The 18,781-nt window shown below is 42.7% G+C and overlaps 1 protein-coding gene across 1 annotated transcript; it reads right to left on the bottom strand.

Annotated features, from left to right (window-relative positions):
• Window positions 1-12,325: 12,325 nt before the first annotated feature.
• KCTD12 (potassium channel tetramerization domain containing 12) lies at window positions 12,326-18,676 on the bottom strand. Its single transcript, XM_019444148.2, has one exon. The coding sequence runs from the start codon at window positions 18,362-18,364 to the stop codon at window positions 17,381-17,383; it is 984 nt and encodes a 327-aa protein (XP_019299693.1). The 5' UTR covers window positions 18,365-18,676; the 3' UTR covers window positions 12,326-17,380.
• Window positions 18,677-18,781: the final 105 nt, after the last annotated feature.

Genomic DNA, 18,781 nt, shown 5'->3' with positions numbered 1-18,781 from the left:
GGGCCCGCATTATCCTCAGTGACACCTATACTACACTGTCCCATAACTCAGGAGCCAGCCCAGTGAATCATGGTCAAATAACAGCAGAAGAAGGCGAAGTCTGAGAATATTCTGCTATTGACTAAAGAGGATAAGAATGTCCTGGCTGTATTTCCCCCGCTTCATTCTAGAATCATAATAATCTACAACTCATACCTACATCCATTCCATAGAGTGTAATTCCAATTCTATGATATCTTGTACAACACTATTTTATGCTGATAAAATACAGGTCTATCTACCTCATAGAAATTGGAATGGGAAGTAAAACAGTGAAATGATAAATATTCAATATATAGCAGAGAATTCTCTCTCTCTCTCCTGAAACAGTGAATCTTCTAGGTTACTTGTTCACAAATGTTTTGTCCCATGTCTGGAGATCTCTTCAGCAGATCATCTTCCCTACTGGTCCCTACTTGCCCGAACAGAAAGGACTCAGCAGAATAAATGGATCACAAATGAGATATCAAATGAAAAATATCAAGTCAATTAACAATTTCCAGAGAAGAAAATCACTAATTTTGATATACTAGAATATATAAGTGACTTGTCCAAGGTCCATAAGATACACTTATAGACTGTATTAGTTTCCCAAGACGGCCATAACAAATGACCACAAACATGGTGCTTAAAACACCACACCTGGGCACCTGGATGGCTCAGTAGGTTGAGCGCCGGATTCTTGATTTTGGCTCTGGTCATGATCTCATAGTTCGTGAGTTCTAGCCCTGCCTCGGGCTCTGCCCTGACAGCGTGGAGTCTGCTTGGGATTCTCTCTCTCCTCTCTCTCTCTGCCCTTCCCCCCCCCCCAAAAAATAAATAAATAAACATTTTTTAAAAACCCAGAAATTTATTCTCTCACAGTCCAACAGCCAGATGTCCAAAATTAGTTTCACTGGGCTGAAATTAAGATGTTGGCAGGACCACATTCCCTCCAGAAGCTCTAGGAGACGATCCTGTCCTTGCCTCTTCCAGTTTCCGGTGGCTGCACCATCGCTTGACTTGTGGCCACATCACTCCTACCTCTGCCTTGGTGGTTGTGTGGTTTACCCCTCTTCTGTCTGTGTTTAAGTGGCCCTCTGCCTCTCTCTTGTAAGGACATCTGTAATGGCCTTTAGGGACCTCTTGCATAACCCAAGGTAATCTCATCTCCAAATACTTAACTCAGTCAACATCTGCAAAGACACCTTTTTCACAATTACAGTTTCCAGGAATTAGGAGGGAGAAATCACTGAGGAAAGGCAGGGAGGACTTTCAGCTTACCACACAGGCCAAGACCACAGTTCAAGAATGTAAACGTAAGCCAAGAAAATGGTGAAAAGAAATGTGAGTTTCCCACAAGCCTCACACCACACCTTTCTCAAGTCATGATTGTGGAAAGTCAGCTGTTTGGAGAATGTGAGTCTCTCGGTCTCAGTCACAATGATGTTAATAGATTACCTGCCTTCGGGCCACCATTGACCAGTTGAGAAGCCGATTCCTTGCCACTTATCCAATAATAAAGATACATGTAATGAGGGGGCGATATTCTTACCTGGCCCTGAAGTAGGATAGAACATGTTCTCGGATTACCCTTCAATGCTTTCCCACAAAGCGTTTTAGTTTAAAATTTGCCTGGAGACCAACAATTTTTCTAAGTCATTCACAGAGTACTGTCACTGACAGAGTTACAAATAGGAAGGCAGAGTTTACTTCCAAAAATGTCTGGCGAGGCGCTGGGGAAGTGTCAGGTCAGCTCAGGTCACTGGTGCTTACCTTTTAGCTGCTAATGTGTGTAAATAATCGTTTGCTGGGGACCCAGCTGCTGCACTGGTGATGTGCGGGTGAAACTAAATGGGGATTCTAGAGAATGAGAACGCAAACCGAATTGTAAGCAAAATTATTGAAACAAGCCAGCCCTCCGTTTGAAGCATCATAGACCAACCCAAGAAAAATGACTAATGGGTAACAATACACAGTCCTGACAGGAATCATAAGCTAGGAAGGAAGTTGCATGTAAAATAATAAAGAATATTAAATTGGCACCAGGCCCTGCCAGAGACAAATGAAATCGGAGCAGATTCCCACCACCAGTCACTTACTCAACCCCTTTGAAAATGTCCCTGGCAGACAAAGAATGCTTTCACGCACACTCCCTTTCTGCTAGAAAGGAATGTTTTCTCTGGAATGTTTCCTAGCTGGAAAGGGCAGATAAGGGATGCCCCTCTGAAAAGGAGGCCCTGAGAGGCACCCTTCTGGCCAGTTCATCATCCTTCCTTGGGGAACCAAGGTGAGAAAACAGGCTCCTTTTATCTACTACCTGTAGAGAAAATGATGCACTTTCCCCAAGATAACCACAGTTTGACAGCTTTTCATTTCTTCTCTTATAATGTCATACTTCTCTTTCCTATACATAGAAGATATGAACTCATTTTTAACTGCCCATGCAACTTAACATTATTTTTCCTCCCAAGTGATTCCTTTTCGTCAGAAGGTCATTTGAGGTCTTTCTGGAAGTTTAAGCCCAAAGGTCATTCATTGGTCACTAGTAAGCAATGAACCCCTGCCTGCCCAGCTCTGCGTCCCTATCATCAGATTGTAAGCAAAACCCAGCCTCAAGCTCCTGGCACAGACACCAGCTGGCAGCAACCCACACACACCCCTGCAAAAGAAAGACAGGCAGCAAAACTCTAGGACAGGACAAGCGGTCCCTAGTCTCAGATGGCAGCTTATCTCAGCCCTGTTCTAATCACCTGCTTATTCCTCCTTGACTTTATTGGCCTATTAAGACAGCAGCTCTCAACCCTCAGTGCCCATGAGAAACATCTGGGGAACATCGATAAACATAATCGAAGTCCCAAACCCTCCCTCACGCACAGAGTGAATCAGCCTGAGGTGGGGCCCCCACAGCAGGACTTTTTTTTATTTCCCTAAGTGATTCTAATGTGCAAGCATGTTTGAGAATCATTGTTCTACCTGCTGGCTTCTGTTATTTTTGCCATCCATGTCTTCCCAGACTCTCTTCCATATTTACCTACCCAGGCCCACCATATTTATCCACTTTTCCCCATCTTTCTAGGGTCATTAAAACTCCCATTTTGCTGCTTGATGCCATGGTACTGTCTTAACTCTTCTCCAGACTTCACACATTGCCTGGCAAGACTTTCTTTCTGTTCTTTTCCAGGTCCTGGCTTCCCCTGGCTTGCCCCAATGGGACACCCACCAAGATCGCAAAAACACCTCAGCAAGAGTCTGCCTACCCACCGGCTGTTCCCTCCTTCACTTAAGCCTGTCCCAAATCTGACAAGTCACATAACCCTTTCCTCTTGGAACTCCATAACATTCAACACCTTGGTCCACATTTGAACCAAACGCCTTAGCATGGCTATACCCTTACCTACCTATGCATTCAGAACTAACGCCATGTAGGGCCAAATAGCTTTTTTGTTGTGGGAGGCTATCCTGTATGTTATCAAGATGTTTAACAGCACCCTTGGTCTCTGCTCACCAGACGCCAGTAGCACCTTTTCCCCCAACTTGTGACAACCAAAAACTCTCCAAACATGGCCCAATGATCCTGGGGAGGTAAAGAATTACTCCATCCCCTGCCCCATTGAGAACCACTGCTCCACCTGTATGTCCAATCTCCCAAACTACTTCAGTCGAGTTGTTTTCTTCCACTATCTGGCATATATTTCTTCCCAGTATTAATTTTCACCCAGTTTACAATCTGTGATTCTGAAGCATCTTCCTCCCGCATTAAGAACCTTCAGCTTTGATTCACTTCCCAAATGATGCCAACCCCAAAGCAGCTAAGACAGATTCTCACATCCTGTGGTCATCCTTAACCCTCCTTTTGCAGATGACCGTTGGGAAGTTTCTGTGAAACACACTGCAGGATAGGGTTCAATCCATGCAGTTATTTGGAAATCTCCTTAAAGTCACTACTGTGGGGGAGACTGGCTGACTGTCAGTTGAGCATCCAACTCTTGATTTCGGCTCAGGTCACGATCTCATGGGTTCCTGAGATCGAGCCCCGAGTCAGGCTTTGCGCTCATGGTGTGGAGCCTGCTTACGATTCTCTCTCCCCTACCCTCTCTCTCTGCCCCTCCCCTGCTCACTCTCATTGTCTCTCTCTCTCCAAATAAATAAACTTAAAAAAAAATCACTTCCCTGATTTTTTCCATTAGATAGCTTTGTTGCATAAAGACTGGCCTTACGCTATATGCCCTGTAAACACTAAAATGCTAAATGAATTTATGTAATGGGAGTGTTAATAGAACATAAACCAGGACCTTTTTTTTCCTAGATTTTATTTTTAAGTAATCTCTACACCCAACTCAAAATAAAACCCTGAGATCAAGAGTTGCATGCTCCACCGACTGAGCCAGCCATGTGCCCCAGACGAGACCAGGACCTTTCTTAATATTGGAAATGCTAAATTAATTTTTGACTCTAAACACTCTTATCCTCTGAATAATTATTTATTCCTGCCTCTGACTTGTGGAATGGGGATTGTAATGTTCTTGAAAAGCCCTTTGAGATTCCACATTGGGCGGAATTTCATTTCAATTCAAGTACCAACTCTCAATTACTTGAGCTAATGGAGAGGGACAAAGCACCAAAAATTGAATATTCACATAATACAAATATACGCTTATACTGAAACAAACGTGTATTCTCACATTTTCAGAAATTAAAAGGTTGCCAAAAGTTATTAGGCTGATGTTATTGCATGACTCATAACTCTTCCACTGAAGAATTGCAAATATGTTTGAGCATTATGTTACTGGCATAAGACAACCAGAAGAGCAACTTTCCATAGTTCTTCACTGTGATTAGAGGTGATTTCAATATCAACGTTGTTTTGATAGGTTTATATGAGAATTTTTGTTCTAAAATCAGGATTTATATAAGTTTACTCATTCAACTTTCCTATATATGAAAAGAATTCTTACCTTTTCATAGTTACATTTCATGCATTCCCACTACCCCAGGCAACTAACCCTGTCCTCCCACCATTTCCCCTTTTGACATGCAAGGGAAATTAACAAGTGCAAGGGCTTCCGGTTGCTTAGAGCAGTACATAGAGCACAGAGTTGTTGACTAGACAAGTATGTTTTTGTATCTGCAAACTGAAAAGTTATTTTTAACAAATATACTTCATTTTGCTTTAAAAAATATCATGGACATAGCTTGTAGGTTACTAAAATAAAAGCGTGATCATTGGGGTCTTTTTTTTCCTTTTTGGGAGGGGTGTGTGTTTTAAGCTTTTAGACTAAACCATTTTTGGTTTAACAGATGCACAGTGTTAATTACTAAGAAAGATAGAAGTGCCATAAAGCTTTATTAATAAAGTTTGTTTTAGCTATACATCTCTTATGAAGACTATGGCAAGTTCTTTAGAACATAAAATACCACCCAACTTACACAAAACTCCAAACTTTGGATTGAGGAAAACATTTCTACATTGTTTTTTCATACCATAACTGCAGACTCATTTTCTGAGAGACAAAGACTGAAGTGGATGGCGTTGATAATCACTACATATCTCCAAGATCCATGTCATTCACAGAATAGCTAACAATAATCCCCATTGCACTCTAGCCCTTGTTTTAAAACTTGTGGATAAGGAAATTGCATATCACAATTAAAAGAGTGAGTTTCCCATAGTTCGTCACTACAGCATGTGGCAATTTTAACTTCAACACTGTTAAAGAGTTGACTTCCTTCTCTTTCTTCTTTCTTAGCTAGTGACCACTTTTGTTTAATTTGCTGTAACTAAATAAGAGTCAATACCAGCCTCTTAACTAGGAAGTCACTAGCAGATTTATCAATTATGTCATAAAGTAGAGTGGATCAAAGATACATGTCAAAGGATTCAAGCCCCAAAGACTCTCTTCATGTGTTAGATACAGAAGCTAAAACAATGCATTGATTTGTCTTACTTTTCCCCAAATTGACTCAAACCTAGAATTAAACTATATGATGATAACATGAAACTTTATGGAGAATTCTTCTAAGATACTGGGAGAGGGAGACTATACATGCCAGCAAAGAAATAAAGCAACAATATAATAAAGTTTCACTGTTATTTGTCATAGTTTAGGCTGCTGTAACAAAAACACCATGAACTGGGGGGTTAAACAACAAACATTTACTTCTCACAGTTCTGGAGGTTGGGAAGTCCAAGATCAAGGCACTGGCAGATTTAGTGTCTAGTGAGAGGCCACTTTCTGGTTCACAGACAGCCAGCTTCTAGTTGTGTCTTCACATGGTGGAAAAGGTTGGAGTACAAGGATGGAGTATCTGGGTGGCTCAGTTGGGGAAGCATCTGACTCTTAATTTCGGCTCAGGTCATGATCTCATGGTTTGTGAGTTCGAGCCCCATGTTGGGCTCTGCGCTGACAGTGCAGAGCCTGCTTGGGATTCTCTCTCCCCATCTCTCTCTCTCAAAAATAAATAAATAACCTTAAAAAAAACCAACCAACAAACAAGGTTGCCCTCTTGGGTCTCTTGTATAAGGTCACCAGTCCCATTCTTGAGGGCAACGCCCTCATGAACTATTCACCTCCCAAAGGCTCCACCTCTAAATACCATAACATTGGGGGATAGGATTTCAACATACAAATTTTGGGAGGACACAAACATCCAGTCTATAGCACTGTTGTTGTTTCTTACTTATATTTTAAATGTAACACTCCCAGATGGAGCAGGCAAAACTTTGACTCGTGGAAAGTACTAACACTTAGAACACACATAGTTCTGAGCAGAAAGAAAAACAACAGCCCCACTACTGTAAGGTCAGAACATCATGGCACAGACCATTTATTTTTTTAAAAGTCCTTGCAACTGTCATTTTTAAAACCCACAACCCTCATCAGAACATTTGGAATAGTATACTCACTCCCGTGTTCCAGGGAGGTCAAATTTCCTTCCTACATCTCTTAAGAGGCACCTCTTGAAACTTTCCAGTTAAGATTTTCAAAACTTTGTAATAAATAACAGCCCTGGATGAAGGCCTATAATATGGCTCTCAGTGAACTTGACTTTCATCATAAAATGGAAACATTTGTAAGATTCTGGGGTTTGAAGCAGCTGCCATCTAATAACTATTCAGAAAAAAATACCCAAATTAGTTTAGCTCTTATTGTAATTTCTGTGATCTTCAAGTCAGATAGAAGGATACTCATTTCTATGTATTTATTTATGAAACTACGGTTATAATTTCTCAAAAAATATATATGCATAAAGAGGGACTAATGATTCTTAGCATGTTACCAAAAAAAGTAAAAGGTAAATTTTAAGCTAGTTCTTTTTCTCCCTAATACATAAAAAAAGAATGAATTAACATGAGCATTCATTTCAACAAACTTTTACTGATGATTTATTATGTGCTGGGTACTGTGTTGAACCCTGAGGCAAATATAAAGAAATAAAGGATCGCCACCCTTGCCCCCTTAAATGGGAAAATCAATGTCAAGGAGGAGTAAAAATTAAACCCACACCATAAAGCAGAAGCAAGCAGCCTAAGTCACCAGGGAGCCTAAACTCAGGGTCAATTTCCTTCACATTCCCTTCCTCTAAACTGTGTGGTTTCATTCTATGCTTTTCAAAGAAGACAGATAAAGGCTGAACAAGAAGATACTTCTATTGCCCCTTTTCTTCTAAATACAGAAATTAGGGCTTGCTCTAACCTTAGATTCTTTCCCTCACCCACCTGGAAAGTAATAGAATGGAGAAAGAAAATGAATTAAGGAGGAACAATTTATAACTAACTTGGGAAATGTTGTCTGTTACTGTAACAAAAGGGAAGTCCAAATAACTAATTTTAGAATGTGTCATTACTGTGCTTCATCTTTTTTTTCTTGTTCTATGCTTTTATTTGCATTGCAGTTTTGCATATAAATGAATAAAAAGACAACACATATTCATTCAAGTTGTAAATAGTCATCATTTCTCCGTTATTAATAAAAAGCAACAGTCACACAAAGTTATAACAACTAAAAGTGCTTAGTCCTCTCCTCCTCTACCCATGTCAAAGCAAGTCCAAGGGAACGGGACTCCCACTGGATCCAGGATGCCCCTCATCTCAGCTCCCTTCAGTGCCCAAGGTTAACACCACCCACCTTGGGCCTCCTCTCCTCCCTCCCACACTACCTTCTACTTAGCAATCCTGTGCTTCATCTTTTTCACTTAGGAAAAATAGGGAGGGGTGGGGATCATTCTTAGTAGCTATAAATGTATTTAAAAGAATCGTTGGGGGGCGCCTGGGTGGCTCAGTTGGTTCAACAGCTGACTTCGGCCCAGGTCATGATTTCACAGTTTGTGAGTTCAAGCCTCACATCAGGCTCTGTGCCGACAGCTCAGAGCCTAGAGCCTAGAGCCTGCTTTGGATTCTGTGTCTCCCTCTCTGCCCCTCCCTTCTCATGCTCTGTCTCTCTCTCAAATATAAATAAACTTTGAAAAATCTTAAAAAAAAAAAAAAAAAAAAGAATTGTGGGGAGCGGGGGAAGGTCATGTTCCTAAAATGCCAAACGTGCAAAGGGTATAAGGCCCGACACTGGTAAATTCTCTGTGATGTCTGGTGGTGTCAGAAGCAAAGGCCCTTCACCTGGCCAGTCTACCATTTTGCTCTCCGCTGCTGCCAGTAAAGAAAACATACCTCAAAGGAGATTGTTTTGTCTCAAATATGTCAGAGGCTCAATCAACGATTGTTGAAGCTGAAAGTATGCAATGGTGTTTCAGAGTTCTTGATATACACTAATAGGTGCTCAATTCAGTGCCTACTAAACAAATAATGTATTAGGTCCCTCTAAAGACTCCATAATGCCTCCTGATTCTCAGATCTAGAGATTAACAGAAGAGTTCCTCATTCAAACATGGTGCTCCCAATATAATTGCAAGCAAATCTCATATAAAACTGTGGAGCCTGAGAGGTTCAGTGGAGAAGGTGAACAAAACCTTCCCCAGCCTTGTAGCTGGGTGCTCCGCAAGTGGCTTAATGTACATACACCTTACCCCGTACACAGCTGCCTAACTGCCTTCTGACTCCCTATGCCCACCAAACCACCCCCACGGAGCTCCCAGTGGTCTTTGAAAAAGTAGAGTTGGGGCGCCTGGGTGGCTCAGTCGGTTAAGTGTCCGACCCTTGACTTTGACTCAGGTTGGCCTTTGCACTGACAGCACGGAGCCTGCTTGGGATTCTCTCTCCCTCTCTCTGCCGCTCCCCAGCTCACGCTCACTTTCTCGCGCTCTCTCTCTCTCTCTCTCTCTCTCTCTCTCTCTCTCTCAAAATAAACTTCTTAAAAAATTATTTAGGGGCGTCTGGGTGGCACAGTCAGTTGAGCATCCGACTTCGGCTCGGGTCGTGATCTCGCAGTCCGTGGGCTCGAGCCCCGTGTCGGGCTCTGTGCTGACAGCTCGGAGCCTGGGTCCTGTTTCAGATTCTGTGTCTCCCTCTCTCTCTCTGTCCCTCCCCTGTTCATGCTCTGTCTCTGTCTCAAAAATAAATAAACATTAAAAAAAATTAAAAAAAAAATTACTTAAAGATGTAATTATTTTTTATTATTACACACCTCGCTTAAAATTCTTCAGTAAACCCTAAGAATTAACTATCTGCATCTTTTCACACAGAAGAGAGTTACCTGATCCGACTCTTGCTGCCTCTCCAGCTGTTTCATTGATTGGCTGGTTGGCTGGTGTTCTGTTTGTTGGGGTGGGAGAGGGCTTTTCTTTTCCCCATGAGGTTCTGGTTCTCACTGTGTCCAGGTCTTTCCCTATGAAGCTGGCCTGTGCTTGGAAGGCCCCTCCCCTTCCTTTTCTTTACCTTTAAGCTTCAGTTTTGGCATCTCCTCGGAAGCCTAAGGCTGAGTTAGGCATCCCCCTTTCTTTCTCCAGCAATTACTCAGACTATCTTAGCACTGCACTCCCAAGTTATTTCGTTATGATTTAGCAACCATCTAATCCTCAGTGCTTACTCATTCTGGCACATTACTCATCAGATTGGCACAGTCTGGCACATAGTAGGTACTCAAGAGATTCTGAATGAATGAATGAATGAATGCTGAATGGCTTACATGGGAAAGTGTTGCAGCAGTCAAGTTAAGAATTAACAGCCTAGGGGCACCTGGGTGGCTCAGTCGGTTAAGCACCCGACTCTTGATTTCAGCTCAGGTTATGATCTCATGAACCATGAGGCTCCCACATCAGGCTCTATGCTGACAACATGGAGTCTGCTTGGGATTCTCCCTCTCTCTCTCTCTCTCTCTCTCTCTCTCTCTCTCTCTCTGCCCCTCCCCCACTCATTATGTTCTCTGTGTCTCTGTCAAGTAACATAAGGGAAAAAAAAAAAAAAGAATTAATGGCCTAAAGTGACCTCTATGCCTCCTTTCTACCTAGCCCCATAGGCCACTCTTAGGGGTATCTGTGATTAGAAAGAGAGGTGCATTCTGGCCCTAAAGAGACATTGACCTTGAAACTTCTTATGTGTACAGAATAAAGCTGAGAACATAAGAGTTTAACACTTTCTCTAAACTATTCATCAAGAAACAAGCCCACGATATATCAGCAGAAGTTCTCAACCCCTCCACCAAGTTGTTAATGACAGAGGGTGAACTGTCCCTAAGATCCTACAAGTTAAGAATGTCTTTAATGTTTAGGGTTTTGTCTTTGAAATTCTCAGATATTTATCATTCTTTCCATAAAATGAAACAGATGTTTGTCAATTACCTGCCAGTTAAGTGTCTTAATTTCCCAACTCATATATACACATTTCAGTTAGTCAAACTGATATTCCAGGAACACACTTCATATTTATTCTATAGCTTCCTATCCTTTTTCAACTTCCCCCTAAAAAATACATTATAGCTCCTCTTTCTATACTATGTTCCTAAAACCCAAGTGTCAGCCATATTCATTGGGGGAGAAAACAAAAACAACCCAGAACAAAATGGAGTAAGGATATAGAAAAAAACTGGGGGGAGAAGAGGCTTGTCCTGAATATGAAAGCCACATAAAACTTTATACGTGTGTATCTAAGGATTCTAGTTACTTCATCTATCACCATCCCCATTCCCTTGAGAGTTTCCAGTAAGCCCTACTATTTCCGTAGCCACTACAGAAGAAAACAGTACTTGTGGGAGATTTGTCTCTTGGTATCACCTCATACAAAACAGACTGGTATGTTTGCGTAGATGCAAAAAGACACTCAATACAGCACTCTTTGGAACAGAAACAAAAAAAAGCCCTGAAAACCTAAATGCCCATCAAGAAAGGACAGGTAAAATAAACGAGTGCACATCTAGACAATGACCCATCGTGCACAATATCACGTAGCCATCAAATAAAGTGAGGTAGATCGTTGCTACATGTTCACTCATGCACTGCAGGAGCTCCAGAATGTGTGGTTAAAAGAAGAAAGGAGGGCACAGGACAGGTATTAATTCCTACTGAATGGAGAAAGGGGAGGAATATATGTATATTTATATATGCACAGAATGTCTCTGTAAAGACACACCAGTGGTTTCCCATGGGGAGAAACAAGTGTTACTGGAGGAGAGAGATTTACGTGTTCCTTCATATGAAAATTGCATTGTTTAGATTTTTCTCAAACTTTTCAAAAAACAAACTGTATATGTATAAATACACACTTTCAGAACAAAAGCTATCTGGAGGAAGCACAAGCAAAAGCAGAGAGGAAGGGCGAAGCCCGGCTCGCTCTCGACACACCACTTCTGGCTTCCGGTGCCACAGCCCGGAGCAGGCTGGCATCACCTCCTTCAGCGTGGGTGATTTCTCAGTCTGGAAGGCGCTGTGCTCTCCTTCCTGAGGAGGGACACCAACGATGGAGGGGATTCTGGAAAGAGACCCTATAATAAAAATGCAGATCTTCTCCCAACATCCTTTCATTTCATCTTCATGAATAATACTTTTAATTCAGGCGTATCTCAAAGCTTCATTTTTCCCTACAAACTTTAAAAGGTCATCTCTACCTACATTCCCCACATTCAAAACAATTTGCATATGCTGCTAAGACTGAGATCAAAGCAAACGTGAAGGACTTTTCCTCCACATCGAGTACCAAACCACTTTCACAATAGGCATTCTTGACAATAAACTCTGGAGAAAGAGCCTGGTAACTCCTGGCCGAACTGGCCAATTCCACAGTGAGAAGTTCTTCTGATGGCATAATGCTCATCACCAGCCCTACACCAACTTGGGAAGCATTCCCAGTACTCAGAGAACCCCTTAAATGAGATCAGACCAGTGTTCAAGCCAATCCATACCCAGAAGCCAAAAGGAATAATTAAAGGAGTGAATGTTTTATTCTTTAGTGTTTAATAGAATACATAACAAGTCACATAATCAATGATTCATTACTTCACACACAGGGAGGAAAACAGTTATTGAGTATGTCTATTATACAACTGGTTGTGAACAGGGAGAACAAGAATCTCTGGGGTGTTTAGACAGTTGAAGAAACTCTCGCTTAAAAAGTTTGGGTATATCTGAAATGTCTTTTTTAAAACAGAGAGGGATTTTTTTTTTTTTTTGGCTTTCTGTTTCATTAGAAAAGTCTGATAATTGTTATGATTTTTTTTCCCTTTCTCCTTCTATTTTGAGAAAATGGCTCAATGGTATATATCACTTAGCATATAATGTTTTCAACAAGTGCATAATCCCAGAGAGCTCTGTGGGAATCTTATACTGTTCAGCAGATACAAGTTTTTCATGTGTGGAAAAATTTAGTAACATACAATTTATGTCTTCACAATTAACATCCACAATGGACATCTTAAACTTTTGTCATTAAATGTCACGAATGATGTTTGAGTGGTCATAAATGAATTGTCATCCTTTGTACTCAATAGCAAAATTCACCTGCCTATAGTCACAAAGACAGTTGTATAACAGTTTACAATTAATGTTCACATACTTCAAAACACATTTAAAATACAAAAAAAAAAAACTTGTGGGGAAAAAAACCCCCACAAAATGTATAAGGTGACACGAATTCTTGGTCAGCTATTTATCTTTCTACCACACAAGATTATAGTCTAATGTAGATGTTCTGCTTGGATTTTTTTCCATCTAAGTTTCAAGGGCCCCAGTAGAGATTCTAAATCTTCAAACATCAATACTTTTAGATTTTTGTTATCCAAAATTATAAAAAGGAAAATTAATTTCAATATAACTTGTTTCTGGCTCTAAGAAACCTGATTTCAGGTACTATAGCCACTGAATACACAAGAGTATTTTATTTATTCTCAAGAGACAGACTTAAGTCATCTAAGAAAACTAATTCAGTTTTTAAATGAGTTATAGTAAGGAAAAAACAAACAAACAAACAAAAATACCAAAGGATTTACTCTGCTAGGTTTACAATAAAAAATATTCAGTTTATTATTTTAGAAATTTAAGTTAATTGAGTACTTATGATTGAGACTATAAAAGAAATTCTTACAGAATTCAACCCCTCCAGTCAATGCTTTTCTAAATACTTGCACTATACTTTAGCATGTTTCGTGTGGAGTACAAAAATGTTTTGAATATTAGATTAGAACTTACCATAATTTAAAAAGTAAAAAATTATCAAAGCTTCACCTTACATGGCTTCAATGTAATAACATTCCATGGAAAATTCCAATAAAAATTGGAATATGTTATGAGCATTGCCAGTTGCCCATTTTGTCTGAGAATTCAGATTATACGTTTCCTCAGAGAAGCAACAGGCCCCATATATGGATCTGGTTTGAAAGAGAAGACAGTTTTGGCTAATATCACAAATTATCACTTTTCTATCAATGCAAAAAAAAAAAGAAAGAAAGAAGAAGAAGAAACACAAAAATAAAAACAATAATGAAAAGGAAAAAAATTTCTAGGTCTCACATCTTCAAGGAATATTTTCCACAACCTACAGTTTGAAAAATTGGACTGAATATGGTCTGAATATGGTTCATGGTCTACATGTATTAAAAATAGACAACTTCTTAAACATCTGGTGCAAAAGCATTGAACGTGGTACCTGTTTTTTTTTAACTACCACTGTCAACAATTCTTTTTTTAATTAAATTTGTTGTTAAATCTCATGTCACTCACTTGTGAACCAAATGGTAATTAAAGCTATGACATATGTAAATGCATGCTACACTGAGGCAGGTTAATGAAGTCATCATTATCTAAATAATTTATGACATTCTCTCAGGTTATGTGAATGGTGTCTTTGGAGGGCTTACTCGAATGGACCCTCAATATCCCATCCAAGCTTAGAGGTAACAACCAAAACTCCAGTCCACTTTGTAGACCACTAAGGGTCCTTCAGTGGCCCACAGGACATGGAGAAGAAGGAAACCAAAAGTGCCCATGAGAAGTCATCTTGCCACAGTTATTATGACCTACCCAGTGTAGAATGATTTCCTACCCAGCCTTTACTTTGGGCTAAAAGTAGAATATTGTCATTTTTCAACTGCCAACTTTAGAGGGCATAGTCATCCCTAGAAAAAGAAGTCAGTTTGTGGTGTCTAACCATTTAGAATTCCCAGTCTTTCAAACAATGAAAAGGGCAGGGTGAACATCGCAGGGCAGCCGGAATGTGTGGGGAAAGTAAGATTTGTATGTGCAAAAAAGTGAAATCGTTCAACTCAAAGTTTTATCAGATACAATTCATAAGACTTAAGGGGCACAAACAAAACTTTAGTACTTTCCTGTGATTCCCGGAGTTGTGCAGATTCAACAAGGAAAATCAGACTCTTAGAGTCTTGCCATCTGTCAGTGGTTTTGATCTGTCCTAAGATGTCCTCAGTTACGTGTTTTTTGCTGTACAGTCTAAGAGAACACCATATAGGGTGGAGAAATCTCTGTGACACTCTTTTGTCCAGAAAGCGACCTTACTAAATCATTTCAGGATGGAAACAGATAAGTTCTGTTGCATTACCAATCTGAGAACACACCCAACGTTTAAGCAAACACAACTTCCTGGATTTCTGCTTCCATTTCCCTTACAATTTATGAGATTTGTAAATAAAACTAACTTTACCTTTCTAAAATTGTAACACCAATGTAAAGACCTCAAATCTTTCTCTTTACCAGTTAAAAAAAAGAATTTGTGGGTTAAAAATACAGGTACATTGATTTTAAGAGGACAGTTAACATACTATTGGTACATAACTAATATCCAAGCAAAAACAGTATGGAGTAAACTCAGTTTTATAAGTATTTTTTCCTGGACCCAATGTCCCCATAGATAAGAACATAAGAAATTCATTAAAGCATGTTGCTTTAGTATATACACCATCTGATGCACATTACTGGGGGTAAATATAGGAAATTTTTTAGCATTAGTAAATGAATTAAAAAACTAAATGATTCGTGTAAAATGTTTATATATGGTATATAAAGATTGGATCACATGAGTCTAAGAAAAAAACTGTTCCAATTCTTAATATCTATTATGGACGTAGTAAGATACAGTACAAGATTCATTTTTAAAAAGAAGAAAAAATAGCACTAATTTGAACACTGAAAACGACTCTTACAAAATCTTTGAAAAAACACTTTAGAGAAAACTGCTAAAACAAATGAAAAGGAAAAGGCTTCTCTGTCATCACAGAATATCCAAAGGAGCCTCACAGCATGAAAGACAAGGATTCACTTCCCTTCACCTATGGTGTAGACAGGATATGCAGTGGGAATTTATTCCTCATTAGAGTAAAGGTATAAGGCAACCGGGTCTCCTTCTGTTTCTCTTGCATTTACCTAAAACACTATTTTATTGCTCAACCCACTTGTGATTACTTTTTTGCCTCCGTTTAAAAACATTTCATTGTATAGCTATCGACAGATGGGCAGCCCTTAGTGCTTCTTTTTCTCTGCAGCTGGCACTCAAAAAGATTCCACCTTAATATCAAACAATCTGTAGGTGAGAAGTGGCATTTTCAGGTTCTCAGTTTGCCCAGGAGTCATCACTGGCTAGGCTTGAAGAAAATAAGAATTTTTAAGAAGAGATCTTAAGTTTAAGTAACCAAAATCAAACTTAGTTTGCTCATTAATAGATTGTAAAATCAAGATTTATAGCCAACAAGAAAATAAAGTTCAAAAAAATCTAAACTAAAGTTCAAAAACTACTGGGTTACTCTTTGGTTAGGTTATATAAGTATGAATAACTTCTAAGTTTAGGACTCAAAACAGTTCAATAAACTGCCAGATAAGAGTAGATCTGTTATTAATCTTTACAAAATGCTTTGCACATTTTTGTGTACTACTTCTTAAATGTACGTGTACTCAAACGGATGGCACAAACTTCCAACTTTCAAATAATAAGTGAGTGTGTCTGCTCCTCCCTTCCCACCCCTTCACCCCTCCTTCCTCCCTCCCCATCCCTCCCCCCAAGTCTTAAGAGCTAAGGTCCTACTGCCATTCACTGCAAGAATACGGGCTCTCCTAACACCCACGGCGTGCATTACTACCCAGCTCCGTTTACAGTCACTGCCAGGTGACTTCGCACAGTGCTCGGGCGACCTGGGCTGTCTCGCCCTTGTCAGCGTCAACACGCTTTCTCCCTCTTGCCAATAATGGCGGCCATGTCAACCAGTCGAACTAAGGGCTTCCGGCGGTGAGCCAAGGAGAAAGGATGCCTCCTCAGGCGGGAGGGTAACTTTCTACAAGTTTAAGCCACAGGCAAAGACCTTTCATTGTGCACGGAAAAGATACAGTCCTTCATTGTGCCAGCACTAGATTCTTTTCCTACGTCACATATAACTTCTCAAAACTTTATTCATTTGTTGTCACTGAACCGCCTCCAAGGGATCCTCATTCCAGGTCCGGAGTCTTCCATCCAGCCCTCTAAAACTCTACCTTTAAAGAAGGTCTAAAAGGCTATACATAATGACCTTTTAAAACACTAACTAGTCCCAATGTTATCGATCTGATCTCTTAAACCGCGAATGGGTCAAAGGGGCTTGGGATTTCAAGGAATCTTCTACACACTGGACAGAGTCCAATCAGGTTCTGAACAATTCGATCATCACCAGGTACTTGGTGACTTTGTGGCCACACTGTCCCACTAGTTGCAGACTGAAGGACAATCCAGGGGAGGGGTGGTTTGAGTCAGGGGGCAGAGGAAGCACTGGAGGGGGTACACCTGGGCTCTCTCTCGGTTAGCGGGGTCCAAAAAAGACGAAGAAGCCGAGAGGATTTGCGGCTGCAGGTTCTCAAGTAGGGGGTGAGTCGGTCTGGCCCAGCTACTAAAGGTGGGAGACAGGGGAACGGGAGGGCGTGGGGTAGGAGGGGAGATCTAGAATCCTCTCCTCGGCAGGAAGGAGGGGGGATGGGCGCGCTGAAGTCGCGAGGGGATCTGGGGAGCTCACTCCCTGCAGAAGACGTACTCCGTGTAGCTGGTCCAGATCTTGTCCTCGCTCTGGTCGGTGCTGCTGGCGAAGGCGCAGGTGCCCGTGGAACTGCACGCCACCATGTGGAAGCCCGACTCGGACAGCTTGTCGAAGGCCTGCTCTAGGAAGTTGAACTTGAGGTAATAGCGCGAGGTGTAGCGCTCGGGAGGACGGTCCGGGTCCCGGCTCTCGTTCAGGGTGTCGCCGAACACTTCCTTGGCCAGCGACGTCTTGCCGCACACGGTGATGCGTGCCACTCGCCGGAACTTGGCGTCCGCCTGCGCGTCGCGCCCGATAGTGTAGGAGCCGCGGTAGCCGATGGTGATGTAGCCGGAGCGCCGGCTGCCGTCCAACGACTGGGACGGCGTGAGCAGTGGGCCCGCCGCACCCCCGGACGGACTGCGGCTAGCCAGCTCCAGAGTGGGCGACGGCGCCCCGGCCGATGAGCCCTCCTGCTGCTCAGGCTCCGCGTAGCTGAGCGGCAGCAGCTCGTCGCCCAGCGAGCCTTCCTTCTGCACCCCGCGCCGCGAGTGGGGCGGCGGCGGCCCGGGGCCAGGCTGCTGAGGCGCCCCGAGGCGGCGCACGAGCTCGGGCAGCTCGAAGTACTCGGCCTCGCGCTGCAGCCGGCTGCGCTCGGGGAAGTAGTCGGGCAGCACTAGCTGCAAGTCCCGCAGGTAATCCAGGATGTAGCGGAAGAGGAAGCCGTCTCGGTCCAGAAAGAAGCGGCCTTTGCTGTCCCGGGCCAGCTCCTGCGGCTGCTGCTGCGTGAACATGCGCCAGAGCAGCGAGTCGGGCACCGACACCACGGTGCAGCGCCGGGTCACATACACCTGGCCCCCCACGTTCAGCTCCACGATATCGGGGAAGAGCGGCGGCTCCGCCGAGGACGACGAGGAGCCGCTGCCACCCCCGCCGCCGCCCCCGTTGGGTAATCCACGTGTGCTGTCCGCCAGAGCCATGGCGAAGAGGTGACTGGTCTGGGGTTGTGGCAGGTAGCGGGGCCGCGCGCAGAAGCTGCAATCGCCTTTCCCGGACGCTGGCTCAGCCCTGCGCCCCAGACGCCGCCGCCGCCGTGAACCGCACGGAGCCGAGCGGTGCAAGCGCGCTGCTCTGCGCCGCGAAGAGCCGCGGTGCGCTCCGCCCGCCTCACTCGCGCGCTCCAGGCGAGTGCCGGGTCTCGGCCCGCGCGCGGCTTAAGTAGAGCCGCCCGCTCAGGCGCTGCGGCGCGCAGGAGGCGTGGGCGGCTGCGGAGCGGCGGAGCCTTGCTCCCCGGGCGGGAGAGGGTGGAGGGGGACGGCGGAGTGGGGAATCGATTTGCATCCTAAACGCTGACGCCGCGCCCGGCTGCTGGCTCCACCCCGGCTCGCGCGCGTCGG

The sequence above is a fragment of the Panthera pardus genome, unplaced genomic scaffold (genome assembly GCF_024362965.1).
Source record: "Panthera pardus isolate Hobbes unplaced genomic scaffold, ASM2436296v1 HiC_scaffold_1, whole genome shotgun sequence".
In the NCBI taxonomy this organism is placed as follows: domain Eukaryota; kingdom Metazoa; phylum Chordata; class Mammalia; order Carnivora; family Felidae; genus Panthera; species Panthera pardus.
The sequence above is the reverse complement of the archived record's forward strand: the minus strand, read 5'-3'. Positions and strand labels throughout refer to the sequence as shown.

Excerpts from the sequence above, each read along its gene's own strand:
- KCTD12 (XM_019444148.2), bottom strand. The coding sequence starts at position 18,364 with ATGGCTCTGGCGGACAGCACACGTGGATTACCCAACGGGGGCGGCGGC.